The sequence below is a fragment of the Cloeon dipterum genome, chromosome 3, assembly GCF_949628265.1.
Source record: "Cloeon dipterum chromosome 3, ieCloDipt1.1, whole genome shotgun sequence".
Taxonomy (NCBI): Eukaryota; Metazoa; Arthropoda; class Insecta; order Ephemeroptera; family Baetidae; genus Cloeon; species Cloeon dipterum.
The window spans coordinates 7,629,715-7,644,336 of record NC_088788.1 but is presented as its reverse complement, the minus strand read 5'-3'; the positions used below and the strand labels follow the sequence as shown (position 1 = coordinate 7,644,336).

Sequence of the window (14,622 nt, the reverse complement as noted above, 5' to 3'; positions counted from 1 at the left end):
TTATTAACTTTTGTTGTTTTACACCGTGGGTTTTCTAATTCTAATCTAATAAACTGTAATCCTTATTTTGTGGACTTTAACTATTGATAGAGAGTCTAAATCTAGGCTCAGTGGACTACGACCGGAGATCATGGTAGCGCCTGCTGTTCCAAATTTCTCAATCTTTTTTATCAGTAAACGTGCAGACTACACGTGACATCTTGATGTGACACGTGTGTCTAGGGTTTGATTAGGAAAATGGAAAGGACCGTGTTTCGGCGCCGATTGGGCGCCTTAGCCTGAGAGAATGGCCTGTTCAAGCCTGCGGTTGCTCCAGATGGGAGCTGCCGCACTCTCTAGCTTCTACTGTCCGCTAGGTGTCGCCAGAAGCTGGGCACTAGCTAACCCCTGCCTGTTGCCGAATGAGCCGTCAGGGTAGCTGTGTCCTTGTCCTCGAGTTTCCGCCACTGCCAGAAGGGCGAGTGCAAGGGAGAATTACGTAAAGTGATAATTAATGTAAAGTTGACTTACTTGGGGCAATCTCGACATTAACTACACAACTCATTTATTTGCACTCATATATTTATTGAATGGAAACACAACTCGCCGTCTCGGCGGTTCTATGCAGAATGATCATCACTCTCCGCCACAAGGCGCAAGGAGGTGGCGACTATGATAAATTTTAGTGGGGGCAATAACCTGTATTGGCCGCTGCATTGAGACGCATCAGATTAAATTATCAGAATAGTCAATTTGTTATTTTCCGTGTTTACACTCACTTAAAATCAATTAAAAAATTAATTTATATTCTTTAGATTAAAATCCCTGAATAAAACCACTGAGCGGCCGAGCCTTTTGAGCTGGTATAAAAATAAGCTTATCAAATTTTTCACCCTCTACAAGAAGCACTTAAGGCAAGTGTTCAGTGAGCGTGATTAGTATTAAAATGTAATTTCCGGCTCAGTGTGGCGTGATGTTAGCATTTTTCGCTACTTTTGTTCGCCCTTTCTTGCTTTGTGTATTTTTTTATTTGACTAGAGCATGAATAAACAAAAATATTATAATTTAGACTTTAATTCTGCGAGTCCCTTTCCTCGCCTATGACTTATGATTTTTATATACCTGTGGTTTTTGCGTCACGTTTCTGTGGAACAAAAATAACAAGACTATTAACTATTATTGCTCTATACTTCAATTTATTTATACTATCTTGATCTTTTTGAAGGGCTTGTGGTTTTCAATAACAAGACAATTTTTATTGTTTGAAATCATATAATACTATGGAGTAAAATATTTTATTGTTTTACTGATGTCCGTTGAGTAACTCTATTTCGTTTCTTTATTTACCAGTCATTGTCAAACTTTGCTTTTCGATAGCAAGTTCAATTTAGGTTCGAAGGAGAACGATCACAGAGATTAGGCAAGGAAAACGCCTTGCCTGAATTCACAATAATCATCTTTATTCTCACTTAAAAATAATACATATTTGTGTTAGTCATTTATCACAAAAAATGACTTGTCAAAAGGGATTCCCTATCACAAATATTACAGAGTCGATTTTTCGCCTTGATGCACTTACCGTGAGTGGTGACTCAGTCAGCATGCAGATTGATCCAGTTTTTGTTTTGACGCGCTACTTTATATTTGCGTCTTGGAGGTGATCCAAGTCCAAAACAGTAACTTAAATGTACACACCCAGGTACTTCAATATACAATTACGCATCTCAACTGTCACCAACTCATCATTTTGCTTATCATATATTTTAATTAGTTTATATTTATGCTTTGGAAAAACGATTTGGATATCATTATATAGAAAGCAAAAAATCGATCAGCCTTTCAGGACGAAACGAGGCATACGGAGGCAGATTCGGAATCCTCGTATCTTTTATTAGAAATTATTTTATTTTATTAAAATCGGGGGGAAAATTTGCCCCAGAGAACCTTGACCAATGATAATTTATTTTTTCCTTTGTGGGGCGGCGAAAAATCTCAATCCTTCGCGTGTAGAGATAAATTATTTATTCTAGTTAGATTTTGACGAAATTTTCAAGCAAAAAATTACGATTTTAATGATGTCACACGTGAGAGCCTTTTCAGTGATGTGTATAAAGATTCTGGAAATTCGACGCCAAATATAAATTTCCGACACCTGGACCGGATATGTATCATATTTGTTCTTTTGTTTTATTTTAGGCGTTGGATATGATGTTTTTAATCTGATTACTCTGTCAATCATAATTACAGGAACGCTTTATCTTGTCTTTGTTTTTCTCTTACAATTCATATCAGTGGTGCAAAAAATTATGAGCACTTGTCTATTAACTGGCCAAAAATTATCGTTCATCTTATCATTATATATTAAATTTTAAATTTAGAACGAAAAACCAATATAATATGATACCTGGAAAATCGATTTATTTGAACTCCTGAAATGCCTAGATGTAATTAAAAAATCCAGGAATTTATATACGTTTCCACTTCTCTATTAGGCAGGAATTTCGGGCATTAAATCGCAGTGAAAATTTTTATAATGGTGCGTTTCTCGTCGGCACCAAAGAAATAAGCTCAACTTCTTTATCGATATGTTATAACAACATTCAATTATTTTAGGATTTGGTCATGTAGCAACAAGACTAACATCTCAAATAAGTCCAAAGTATTCTTTTGCGGTTTTTTCTAGAGATAATTTCATTATAAAAAGCAGCAAATGGATTTAATCATTGAATTCACTCAAGATGCTGAGGAAAGCGGTGATCGTTTTGGCTTGCTGCACTGCATTAGTCTGCGGTATTGAATATTTCATAACTTTCTTCGCCCCAGAACGGGTTTAAATTGTTAACTTTATTTTTCCTTTCAACAGGTGGTACGTCAGCAGTACGTCAAGTCCAACCACATGAGGTTGAGCCTCGAGAATCAAACAGGGTCGATGGAGGAATTCCTGTTGCTCTCGGAGATTTTCCGTGGCATGTCACAATTGACGCCAATGATGAAAATATTCAGTTGTGGGTATTCAGGTGTGAAGGCGCCATCATCTCAAATCTATTCGTCATTGCATCTTATTATTGCGGATCGTAAGTACTCATGATTATCCTGAATGGAAAATTCCTAAAATTCACATATAGAACAATGTTATAGATAATTTAGATAAAAACGCATATTTTTTAAATAATCAAAATTAAAGAGGATTTCCTGGAAAATCCTTGTTGCCAATACACGAATAATTTTTTTAGAAAAGTGGCTTTTCAAATGGTGAGGACTGTCTCCCTGCTTGAAATTTGATTTTATTTCAAAACACAGTTTCCCCAAAAAGTGTCATACACCGTTGGACAGATCGCGACAAAAGAGGAATAATTTTAATCTGCCAACAAAATGGTCAAGCGCTGGAAATTTTGGAGAAAATATCAAAAATTTGAATTTTTACTCTAACATAAGCTTATTTTTTACTGTTGCAAACTGTAGAACAAATAATTATTGTTTTTATCTGCTTATTGCATCCAACAATTATTCAAATAATTTTCCATTGTCACCCTGTATCGATCCATAATTTAAAACCGTCATTATAGTACATATTTCTTGTGTAGAAGGGAAGAAATTAAACTGTGTCAAAAAAACTGTTCAAAAATCTTTTCCTATTTTTCAGACAACAAGGGGAAGAAATCCGCGTAGTAGCCGGATATGTAGATAAGAATGTACCGTTCACTGGCCAGGTTTCCTATGTGATCGATACGATTGTCAGCCCCGTCAATTACGTGGCCCTCCTGAAACTAAGCGCTCCAATCGAATTCACTCCTGACATCGGGCCTGTTATGCTGCCCCCTGCGGACGCCACATCCGATCCAGGAACCGGGATGATTGTCACGGGTTGGGGCGAAGGTGTAAGTTTTGTACTTTGCTGCACTTTTAAATTATGTGTCATGTGTTTATTTACAGAATCAGGTAGACCAAATCATGAGGTTGGACATTTTCGTTATATCTTTCCTCTCGTGCAACTCCTTTCATCCAGAAGTAGACTTGACTAATATTCTCTGCGCTGGAGCTAGCAACTCTGAAATAGGCATGTGCTCTAACAGAAACCCTGGCGCCCCTCTGGTTTACAATGGCGAGTTGCGTGGCGTCTTTTTCTCTCAATACGAGCCGTGCTATAATTATTATCCTGCATTTTACGCCGACATTCCCCGATATCGCGACTGGATTCAGCAGATCGCTGGCGTCTAAAGCTGTAACGAGGAGGATTAATAATAATTTCAATAAATCTGAAGTTGTTTGAGAAATTATTAAACAGGATTGTGTAACTCAATAAAACCCATTAACTACAATGTAGACTTACAAAAAAAAAAAAAGATTTTTACTGCCACCTTTCGAAGGTGGGTACAATTTTACTAAAACAAATTTCCTTTGCATTAGTAATAATTAATTTTTATTGTTTTTTAATAGAGCAAAGTATCAGCAGGCTGTGTTTGAAATTTATTTTATTAAAATGTGAGTTTTGTGAATATCTTGACTGCATAAATAGGTTTGACAATTTTTTAATTGCATGCTATCAGTATAAAAATATTGCTCTTTTGGTGTTGCAAAAAGGCAATTAATTTTAAAATTCTAATCTGGAAACTTTCTTTGCTGCGGTATTGAACGTGTATTCCTAATAATTCGTTGTATTTCTAACAGAAAGGAATAATTATTGTTCCCCTGTTTGCTCCGACTTCATGGAATTAATTTTACCGCCACCAGGATGACTTAGATGCATAAATATATTTTCCCAATAAGACAGGTAATTTAGAAGACGAAAGAAATATCCACATTTAGTTTTATGGTATTTGTTGCTATTTTTTCCGACACAACGTGTAGTAAAATCATTCCTATAAAAAATTGGTTTTAGAAAGTACAGCAATAATTCAGTTATTTCTTTTTAAACTAGAGAATGAAGGAAATAAAAAGTTCTTACTGCGAGTGAGTGCGGCGCAACTAGAGCCGAAGACGTGGCCACTCTCCTCTGCATGTTTAGCTAAATTAAAAATCTGTTGGAAGCATCGCGCTCTTTATTATACTATACTTAAGTGCAGTAAAAGGGACTCTGTATACTTATTCTGGGAAAAAGAGTTGCAAGAACATTATCAGTTTCTGAACTGGGCCAGCTGCGTCACAATCTGCTTGGTGCTTTACTGAGTCGTATATTAAATAGAATTGATATGGAAATTTAAGTCCAACAATGGTGTTTTTTAATTTTAATTGTTTTTGTCTTGATTTTAATTAGTGTTAATTTGAAATAGACAGTAATGAAGCCACATCAAATGAAGTTTAATTATAGCTACTTTTTAATTTATTTGAAATTCATTTCTCAAATTGTTAAAAAGTCAAATTTATTTGGTCATGATTTCGGTTTGAATATTCATCACGTAAAGCCACGTATAATCATTATGGACACTCACCGTAATGAGCGGCTGATCAAATGGGGTTCTTGGAAAAATTGAAGAAATGCAATCAATTTTTGAATGGTGAAAATCACGCGTGATATTATTTTATATCAGTAAGTTTGACCTAATTACAAATAACAGCCAATATTAATACTCATTATCGTTATCTTTAATCTTATCAATTAGCTTTTTGCAAATTTAAAAAACTGCTACCTGTACACGGAACCGCTCTCAGGAAAATTTGCACATAAGATCCTGAAATTAATTTTATTGTAATCCATTTTCCCTTATTTCCCTCCAATAACATATAACACCTAGTCAGCACCACAAATGCAATTTTTAATTTTTAAAAAACATAGGAGTGCGCTCCTCAAAGATAATAATTATTCAACTGAGCCGCATACAATCATCACTGATATTACAATCTTTTCAATTTTTTCCCAGAGTAATTAGAATTGGTAACTGGAGCAAGTTAAAATCCGATAACGCGCGCTCAATTATATTTTCCAGGAAAAGTGCAGAGTCCCTTTGCACAGCCCTTTTGCTCTAGATAATTTCTGTATAAAAAGCAGTCGTCTGGCTGCCAACATGCAGACACACACAAATCAACTCACCATGCAGACCGAAGCAGTGATCGTTCTGGCTTGCATCGCCGCAATTGCCTGCGGTAAGTATATTAAAATAAATTTAACTGAACACAGTTTGTAATTTTGTTTTTTCAGGCGTTCCTTCAAATCTGCAGGAAATGGAACTTACTGAGTCAACCGAGGACATTAATAGCAGGATTATTGGCGGCACAGTGGCTGAGCAAGGTGAATTTCCGTGGCATGTCGCCATCCAGAATACTTCCGATGGGCAGCACTGGACTCATAAATGCGATGGCACCATCATCTCCAAGGAATTCATCCTCACCGACGAAATATGCGCCATGTGAGTGAAAATGAATATTTTTTAGTTTAAATCTATCAAAATATCTTCATTTAAAATATTTACAATCATATACAAATTGATTTTTTTATAACAATCTTCTTGAAAAATAATATTTTTAATTAAATCCAAGGAAATTTTGTAGTTAAACGATTTAAATCTATGTAATGACTAAATCTAGGGAATCTGGCGAGTTTGGCCGAGTAATTGCCGGAACTTTGGATTTGACAAACCCTGGCTCGGTCCACTTCATCGCTGAAACCATTCGAAATGACTCATCTAGGGAAATTGTCCTCATGAGGGTTGACCCACCCTTTGCATTTAATTCCAACACTGGACCAATCCTTCTGCCTCATCAGAGCACTGAAACCTTTCCAGGCACAATTCTGACAGTCTCAGCCTGGAGCGAAATTGTATGTTTCTCAAAATATTTAAACCTTCTCCATTTTTATTTTAAATAATGTTTTGATTTTAGGATGAAACTAACATTTTAATGAAGTTGGAGTCGCCGGTTTTGTCCAAGGCTTGGTGTTCGGACCTGTTCCCCAATTCGCCGTTTGATTTTGAAAACTACATCTGCGCTGGAGACGCCAACAACGGCACAGGGTCGTGCTCGAATATTGACTTGGGAGCCCCTCTCGTTTTAGACGGTGAGCTGCGAGGGCTTTTCCGCAGCCAATTTAGAGGGTGTGATTACCCTGGCATTTACGTCGAAGTGTCCAACTTCCGCGACTGGATCTACGAGATTGCTGGTGTTTAACGATAATAATATTTAAATTATTTTAGTTTTTAATTTAATTATGGAAAAACAGCCAAAAAATTAACTCACAAAATCAAATTTTTGCCTGTTTGAATTTAAATGTGTAGGTATATATATGTGATGTTGTTTTGCTTTAGAGCAAAATAAAATAATTCGTCTAACTATAATGCGCCTATGAGTCTTTTTCCAATATACTTAAAAATGTATATAAAAAAACCAGACATAGATTTTGGTGTCCAGAAAGGACATATAAATTCTTATTTGGTGGTATATTTACGCTGGACTTAAACCTCCTACAAATGAGACAGAAATTTAGTGTCTTAGAGATTTTAAAACAATTTTTCGCTCGCTGCTTTGAATTTTTGGTGATGGACATCTTTATCTGCCAAATAATGAGCTAAAATAGTTGCAGGCACATCAAATGAGCATGAATTGTTTGCCTTTTGAGCCATACTCTAGTTTTAAACTATAAAAATCCGAGCAGTAATTAATTTAGGCTTAATTTTGTAAATTTGCAAATAATATAACTTTTTAGTCAAAGATATTTTTTTAAATAAGTTAATTTTGAACTAAATTAGTTCCATTGAAATTGTTATTTAATTTATAATTTAATTATTTGAATGTGCCTAAATGCTAAACCAAGAGAAACTTTTAATCTGTATCTATTCGAGTTACAAATATACAATATATTATCAATCTAAGTAGTGTTAATAATGCTTGGTTGCTTTATCGCTGACATAATAATTTTACGCAATCAAAGTTATGACTTGCATAATATTGAAGAATACGCATGCTGTCTCAATTAATTAGTTAATCACATACATATAATCATGAGCAGAACGAGGGACGTAATCAAGCGCAGGCTTCCTTTCAAAATGAAGTAATCCACCGTCTCAGATGAGAGGCACTTTATGTAACGTCGTTGATATTATCAGAATGCTCAATGATTTTATCGAGAATTGTGCAGAATAATTTGCGTTTGTATTCAAAGGGAGCGTTGGTTTGACGATGGCAGTTATCAAATCTCGAATAATTGTTTCGTCACAATCCTGGATTGCAGCTTTAAGTGAGTGCCAAATGCTTTTGCACATTTTGATCTTTTTTTAAATAAAATAAATTGTTAGAATGATGCCAAAATCAAATTTTACCCTTAGAGGAATCAATGGGATGAAGACTAGATGAGTTTAATATGATGTTTAAATTATTAAATTAGATTTTTTTCCAATAAATTTCAATTTTGCTCTGAAGTGTGTTTGCAAACCTGTATCCCTCATCACGGCGAGCTACACGGCATACTGACAATTAATTAAACTGAAGGCAAAGTATAAATAAGAGCCAGTAAATGGAAAGGAAATTGTAATATTTCAGCTTTATTCGTATCTAATGCAAATGCATGTTATTCAATTGTTAATTTGATAAACCAATTAAGAACAATTAAAAAGATTACACAGTTACGCATATTTCCTGACGTCTTTGTTTCAAATACGTAATTCTTTATCATCCAACTCGAACTTATCACAACCCGCAAAGAGAGGGTCCTTACGATTGATTCGTATAAAAATCAGTGATTGGTGCTGTAAACTCAAACTGCCTGATTGTCAGCATGCTGTTAAAAACGGTCCTAGTTTTGGCTGGCTGCGCCGCTCTCGCCTCTGGTAAGTCCGCCGGGATTCCTAATTAATTAAATTTAACATCTTGGTCACAGGTTCCCCAAAACCGTTGCAGCAAGGGTTGAGCAGCAGGATTGTTGGTGGAACACCGGCCGTGAAGGGCGAATTCCCATGGCATGTCTCAATCCAGTTGTCTTCAGATGCTCAAAACTGGGTACATGTTTGCGATGGTGCAATTGTCTCGAATGAATTCATCCTCACAGATATCAACTGTCGAGTGTAGGTTTTTTACTAGTTCAGATGTTATTATTTCCTTTTTAAAAATTCATTTAACGCACGGAGAAGTGGGTTTACTTTTGGCTATCTATAGGGAAGGTCGAGACGAGTCGAGTGGTGTGCAGTTTTTTTTACTCTTTATAGAACCCGAGATTTAATGGTGAGAATATTTGCAAAAATGAAATAATTAGTGTCACTCGTAAAAATTTAAAATCCAATATATGTCGGAAATATGGTTAGAAAAATTTCCAGGCCTAAATTATGCGGTTGAAAGGAAAAGTTCCGAGCGAAAACTTGTTCGGCAACGAACGCATATTTAGGGAGAATGAAGAGGGTTTGAAATGATGAAGACCGATGAATTCAGATTGACGAATTTTGTTGGTGGATTGGTTACAGTTGGAAATCCGATCGGATACTTAATCAAAAACCAGAACTGAAATGGTTTACAATAATAAGTTACAAATTCTTTAGTTTAACTGACGGTTGGACTCACCCCTTTGAATCGGGTTCTGCACAATCAAACGAATCACGTCAGCACCGTGTGGCTGACGGACGAAAACTGAATTCTTATTTTAAAATCATCTTTCTGCTGTTAAACAATAATGCAAAATTACAATAATTCAAACCGCCGACAATTGTTGGCTTCCAACAAAAAGCAGGACCGCGTTGTTGTACCGCTACACATTATATAGTTTTACTATAGGATTTGGTCAGTGTGCGGTTAAATTGCATGATTTGTGCTCATTTGACAACCTTGCGCTCATGAAGAAATAGCCGACCGTAAAAATGAACAGCCCTAATTAAGCCAAAAATCCTGGCATATTTTATTTTGGAAAGATTATTTCCACCGGCCATATATATGTCTCGCGTTGCAGAAGGCCAGATGATTTTGGTCGTGTGGTCGCCGGCACTTTGAATTGGACCGATCCAGGCTCGATCCACACCGTGGCCGAAAACATCATTGGTGAGCCTTTTTTTGCCCTTTTGAGGATGGATCCACCCTTTGAGTTCAACTCCGATATCGGACCCATCCAGCTACCCACTTTGAACGAAGAAAGCGTGCCAGGAACAGCCATGACAGTCTCAGGCATGGGTGAAATTGTGCTGACTATATTTTTTCTCTTCCTCGGTTTGTCTTGAATTTTATTTTCTCAGGCGCCATTTGAGCCATCTCAAGAACTAGTTAAGCTGGACGTGATAGTCGTGCCCAAGACCAATTGCGAAAGCATTTATTATTGGCAAAATTTGACCAATGTACTTTGCGTCGAAGATGGCGACAATGAGGCTAACATGTGCACCGACAGAGCCTACGGTTGCCCTCTCGTTTTTGACGGCGAGCTACGTGGCCTCTTCGACTATGAATTAGGCGACGTTGGCCAATGTGTATATCCCGCACTCTACAACGAGGTCTCCCCCTTCCGCAACTGGATTCAAGAAGTTACTGGCGTCTAAATCCCCAGTCGCACCAGACACAATATATAAGTGAATTACATTTCATGAGAAAGATTGTTAAACCAAAATAAATTGCATTTTGTAATTTCAATGCAAGTTTGGGCTTTGTTCAACAAAAGAAACAAATATTAATTTAATTAGGAAATTTTTAGCTGATTTTGAATTAAAAAAAAATAATTCTGACATTCGCTTTCTCTTTTTCCGACGTATTAAAATACCTCAATTAAACAAGACTCGCATCTTATCAAAACTCGTTATCTTATAATTTTTATTCTTATCAAGAACTAATCGAATGCAGAATTCAGTTGAGATATTTTAAAGTTATAGATTTTTAAACTCAGCATGCAAAGTTTAGTAGTGATTTTTGCAGTGTGTTGTCTCATCGTTCTCGCCGGTGGTAGTTTCCTCCACATTTGTTAAAATTGCTAAGTAGTCTGACCGCTTTACTGCCCTATTTTTAGGCCTTCCGACGAGGTTCCAACGTAGCAATGAGTTTAGAAAGAGCAAAATCATAGGAGGAACGCCGGCTGCGGAGGGAGAATTCCCGTGGCACGTGTCTCTCCAGTTCTTTGATTCCAACGAGACCTGGATACACGTTTGCGATGCCAGCATTATCTCCACGGAATTTATCATCACTGACCAGATTTGTATATTGTGAGTGTCATATTCAACGAGTGTAGTGGGTTATTTTTATTAATTAAATACTAATTAATTGGCAATGGTGAGACAGATTTATATAAATTTATATGAATTGATTTTTTAAACAATTTATCTATTTTCCTATTTTCCTGGAGATTTTTAACCAAACTTTGACTTCTTTATTACAAATAAATTATAATTTTAATAAAAAAAGTCAAGATTAAAGATCAACAATCAATGGTCAAAATTTAAAAATATATACAGTATTTTAATATATTTAAAAACTATTATTTGGTTAAAAAGTTTTTAATTTTATTTCAAGGTAATTTCAAAACAAATAATTTAAGAAAGAAAACTAATGATTGTAACATTCACTACAGTAAACCAGAAAAAGATGGCCGAGTAGTAGCTGGGACCGTGAATTGGACGAATCCTGGTTCGATCCACAGCATCAACGAAACTATTAACAACGAAATCGGTTTTTTATCCTTAATGCGGGTGGATCCACCATTCGAGTTCAATTCTAACATTGAACCAGTGCGGCTGCCCGATTTGAACGAAGAATCCTTGCCAGGAATCAACTCAACCGTCTCGGGCTGGGATGAATCAGTGAGTATCGAATAATAATAAAAAAATAATTCCCACTAAAAAAAAATAATTAAAATAAATAGGCACCATTTGTGCCCTCAGATGTTCTCGTAAAGCTGAACATGCCCGTTGTGGACAAGATCAAGTGCTACAGCTCGTATCCGGGAGTTAATTTGTCCAATTTAATTTGCGCCGGGGATTCCGACAATGGAACCGGCATGTGCTCTTATAACGCCGTTGGAGCTCCTCTAGTTTATGACGGCGAGCTTCGTGGCCTTTACTACGCTCAATATCCCACCTGTGGAAATCCAGGACTCTACATCGAAGTCTCCATCTTCCGCGACTGGATCTTCCAGAATACCGGGGTCTAATTAAACGCCAAATACTTGCAACAGTAATAAATATGTACAGAATAAAAACTTAACGAAAAATTGCTAATTCACTTAATAGTTTAGAATTAGTGTGTTAAATATGTAAAGGCATAAACCAACAATCGAGTTTACATTTAATTGTTTACTAATTTTTCTTTATTGAGCTCTAGACCCCTAATTTTGGAATTGCATTTAAAACTCTAGCCGAAAAAGGCAGTCAGCAAGTCCTTATAGGCACCGCTGGAGTCTTCCTGTAAACCAAAATACAATTTAGAGCATAATATAAAAATCTGCAAACTTTCAGCTAAATATTCGTACATGAATTACGTCAATGACTGCGCGTCCGTATTTCTGCTTGTACTTCTCTTTAATGGTTCCAAGGTCAATTTCCGACCTGGTCAGGGCGACGCGGGCGATGGTTGGATCTCCTGAACCGAGAAAACCCTCCAACGTCTGCTTTAAAACATCAGCAAAATATTCCTGAGGCTCTTGAATGATGCGCACTGAAATTTTAAAGTTGAATCAGCATTTTACTTAGTAATTTTTTTTACCATAAATTTATAAATTTGATCTCGTTGTGTGACTCACCGCAAGCTACGTATCCGTCCTTGGTGCCGCTGGAGAACTGCTCCTCGATGAGGGCCTTAATGTCCTTTCCAGTTTTGCGGGACAGCTCAAGGAAGACCCTGCGGATGTGCGGGAAGCTGCGCAGCGCCAGCACGTGGTTCAGCCTTCCTGGGCCGTCGTGCCAGTTGACCTTGCCACCGTTGAACTGCGCCAAGACGTCGTCGCTAAACCTCTGGCTGTCGACCTGAGACGACTCGTTGCGGTTTGCTAGCACCAGAAGCGCGAGCAGACGCTCCAGACCGCCGGTCGTCTTACCCTCCAGATCGGTCAGCAGGCTCTTTTTGTACTCTGAGGGAAAAATGGCGGGCAAAAGTTTGTTGAATATTTAAGGTGGTCACGGATATGAATTATGAAAAAGCTAATTTAATAAAAACTATTTTCTATTTCAACAAACTCTATTTTATTAATTTTCAAAGCAATGTTTTTTTGATAATGTTTGTTATGAGGATAATTTTCACAATTTCCAAAATTTCATTCTTTGAAATAGATGAAATTGACTATAATATAATAATATTTTCATACAAATGAGAATTTTTCAACAAATTTCCTTACTATATTTTAAAAATCAAGAAATTATTTCAAAACATTTTATATACACAGGGTTTTTATAATATGTCGCACAGACTGATTGGTCAAATATAGACTTCAGTAAAGGTACAATTCTGTTATTTTTTCTCAAACAAATCAATATAATGCTTCTGAAAATTTTCCTCTTTAAAAGAGTCCTAATTTTTCGTCTTAACTTAATACGGAGCATGTTTATATTTATTTTACCATCAGTGTAGGCCTGGGCGATGTCCCTGATCATGGCGTTGTTGTTGCCGCAGAGGATCTCTGTTAGCTCCGACTCGATCGTTTTTTGGCCAAACATTGCGAGATCAAGGAAACTGCTGAATTGTGTGGGCAGAGGAGTGACCATGGCCTTGCTCATGCGTGCGTGCATTGAGCCGCGGGACCGACAGGTCGAGCTAAATAATTCATTTGCCAAGTCCTGTTGGTCGAAAACTATATCAGAATTTATTTTTTACAAAAAAAACCTACGGACCTTTCCGAAATTTAACTTGTACTTTTCAGCAATTTCGAGCCTTTGTGCGAGACTGCGTCGGGAAAGGATGGACCCAATGGCCGTTTGGTTGCACTTCTGAGTCAAATCCATGGCCTCGCGCAGCACGTTGGCGTCGGTACTCGCGTCAAATGATGACGCAGGAACTATTGTCGGCTTCAACTGCAAAAGCCGAAAAAATGGTTGATGCAATATTTTATTAAATATCCCAGTTTTTTTTTAATTCTAATCGTTTGGACGATTTATTTGTAAATTATATAAAAATTAAGAATTTTTGAAGCACATTAAGTGACAAAATGACTGAAAAAACAATGTTACTATACAGCAAAAACAATTTTTTATTTCCATTAAAGTTCATTAGCAGAAGTTGACAGAGAATTGCTAAAAATAACCAAGCGCTGCCCCACAATTTTTAAGGCGACTAGGAAAGAGTAGCTTCACTAGGAACCTTTGAGAAACCTGGGGAGATTTTTCGACCCTAAAAAAACAGGCCAAGGTTATCTGGCAACGTTGCAAATTAATCGCTGTGACCTTTGCGTTTGTTTCGTCCTTATATATTTATATCTTTTGGCCAATAGGGAATTATTTATTAGGGAATTTACAATTTGAACAAAATCAATTTGTTTTATTATCATTTTTAACTTACTTGTGTATCATTTTGCGAGTGGCAAACCGAGACAGAGAGGGTGAATCCCAGGAGCAATAGCACGAATCGAGCCATAGCAAAAATGTTGCTCCTCAACGTGATTGGCCACACTGCACTCTGTTAAATAATCTCATGCCCCCCACCGAATCAAAAGTTTATCTCCCACCGCAATCCAAATATTACCATCATCGCCATTAATATTGGATGAAAAAACATTTTAAATTTTAATGATAACAAATTGTATCTTTAAAAAATGATATTAAAACTATT

At 36.6% G+C, this 14,622-nt stretch overlaps 5 protein-coding genes across 5 annotated transcripts; 4 read left to right on the top strand and 1 right to left on the bottom strand.

The window, feature by feature from the left end:
• The first annotated feature begins 2,674 nt into the window (after nt 1-2,674).
• On the top strand, nt 2,675-4,286 carry LOC135939630 (trypsin-3-like). Its single transcript, XM_065484104.1, has 4 exons — nt 2,675-2,769; nt 2,843-3,053; nt 3,623-3,857; nt 3,913-4,286. The coding sequence occupies exons 1-4, from the start codon at nt 2,718-2,720 to the stop codon at nt 4,195-4,197; spliced, it is 783 nt and encodes a 260-aa protein (XP_065340176.1). The 5' UTR covers nt 2,675-2,717; the 3' UTR covers nt 4,198-4,286.
• A 1,704-nt stretch (nt 4,287-5,990) lies between these two features.
• LOC135939804 (trypsin-6-like) lies at nt 5,991-7,192 on the top strand. The gene is made up of 4 exons (XM_065484376.1): nt 5,991-6,060; nt 6,116-6,323; nt 6,502-6,733; nt 6,796-7,192. The coding sequence occupies exons 1-4, from the start codon at nt 6,009-6,011 to the stop codon at nt 7,078-7,080; spliced, it is 777 nt and encodes a 258-aa protein (XP_065340448.1). The 5' UTR covers nt 5,991-6,008; the 3' UTR covers nt 7,081-7,192.
• Nucleotides 7,193-8,605: 1,413 nt separating this feature from the next.
• On the top strand, nt 8,606-10,515 carry LOC135940879 (trypsin-7-like). The gene is made up of 4 exons (XM_065485975.1): nt 8,606-8,735; nt 8,786-8,969; nt 9,842-10,067; nt 10,122-10,515. Exons 1-4 carry the CDS (start codon nt 8,684-8,686, stop codon nt 10,416-10,418), a joined length of 759 nt encoding a protein of 252 aa, XP_065342047.1. The 5' UTR covers nt 8,606-8,683; the 3' UTR covers nt 10,419-10,515.
• A 354-nt stretch (nt 10,516-10,869) lies between these two features.
• On the top strand, nt 10,870-12,079 carry LOC135940968 (trypsin-1-like). Its single transcript, XM_065486125.1, has 3 exons — nt 10,870-11,072; nt 11,438-11,666; nt 11,729-12,079. Exons 2-3 carry the CDS (start codon nt 11,550-11,552, stop codon nt 12,014-12,016), a joined length of 405 nt encoding a protein of 134 aa, XP_065342197.1. The 5' UTR covers nt 10,870-11,072; nt 11,438-11,549; the 3' UTR covers nt 12,017-12,079.
• Nucleotides 12,079-14,453, bottom strand: LOC135940967 (annexin B9-like). Its single transcript, XM_065486124.1, has 6 exons — nt 14,353-14,453; nt 13,689-13,868; nt 13,418-13,634; nt 12,605-12,931; nt 12,335-12,519; nt 12,079-12,267 (listed from the first exon to the last, which is right to left on the bottom strand). Exons 1-6 carry the CDS (start codon nt 14,425-14,427, stop codon nt 12,217-12,219), a joined length of 1,035 nt encoding a protein of 344 aa, XP_065342196.1. The 5' UTR covers nt 14,428-14,453; the 3' UTR covers nt 12,079-12,216.
• Nucleotides 14,454-14,622: the final 169 nt, after the last annotated feature.

What these genes read in the sequence shown, in the direction of transcription:
- LOC135940968 (XM_065486125.1), top strand. Translation starts at nt 11,550, where the DNA reads ATGCGGGTGGATCCACCATTCGAGTTCAATTCTAACATTGAACCAGTG. An exon ending in TCTCGGGCTGGGATGAATCA is followed by an intron (nt 11,667 to 11,728) that starts GTGAGTATCGAA and finishes TAAAATAAATAG; the next exon opens with GCACCATTTGTGCCCTCAGA.
- LOC135939630 (XM_065484104.1), top strand. Translation starts at nt 2,718, where the DNA reads ATGCTGAGGAAAGCGGTGATCGTTTTGGCTTGCTGCACTGCATTAGTC. An exon ending in CTGCACTGCATTAGTCTGCG is followed by an intron (nt 2,770 to 2,842) that starts GTATTGAATATT and finishes TCCTTTCAACAG; the next exon opens with GTGGTACGTCAGCAGTACGT. An exon ending in TCACGGGTTGGGGCGAAGGT is followed by an intron (nt 3,858 to 3,912) that starts GTAAGTTTTGTA and finishes GTTTATTTACAG; the next exon opens with AATCAGGTAGACCAAATCAT.
- LOC135940879 (XM_065485975.1), top strand. Translation starts at nt 8,684, where the DNA reads ATGCTGTTAAAAACGGTCCTAGTTTTGGCTGGCTGCGCCGCTCTCGCC. An exon ending in CTGCGCCGCTCTCGCCTCTG is followed by an intron (nt 8,736 to 8,785) that starts GTAAGTCCGCCG and finishes TCTTGGTCACAG; the next exon opens with GTTCCCCAAAACCGTTGCAG. An exon ending in ACAGATATCAACTGTCGAGT is followed by an intron (nt 8,970 to 9,841) that starts GTAGGTTTTTTA and finishes CTCGCGTTGCAG; the next exon opens with AAGGCCAGATGATTTTGGTC.
- LOC135939804 (XM_065484376.1), top strand. Translation starts at nt 6,009, where the DNA reads ATGCAGACCGAAGCAGTGATCGTTCTGGCTTGCATCGCCGCAATTGCC. An exon ending in CATCGCCGCAATTGCCTGCG is followed by an intron (nt 6,061 to 6,115) that starts GTAAGTATATTA and finishes TTGTTTTTTCAG; the next exon opens with GCGTTCCTTCAAATCTGCAG. An exon ending in ACCGACGAAATATGCGCCAT is followed by an intron (nt 6,324 to 6,501) that starts GTGAGTGAAAAT and finishes GACTAAATCTAG; the next exon opens with GGAATCTGGCGAGTTTGGCC.
- LOC135940967 (XM_065486124.1), bottom strand. Translation starts at nt 14,427, where the DNA reads ATGGCTCGATTCGTGCTATTGCTCCTGGGATTCACCCTCTCTGTCTCG. An exon ending in ACTCGCAAAATGATACACAA is followed by an intron (nt 13,869 to 14,352) that starts GTAAGTTAAAAA and finishes CGGCTTTTGCAG; the next exon opens with TTGAAGCCGACAATAGTTCC. An exon ending in CAGTCATTGACGTAATTCAT is followed by an intron (nt 12,268 to 12,334) that starts GTACGAATATTT and finishes TTTGGTTTACAG; the next exon opens with GAAGACTCCAGCGGTGCCTA.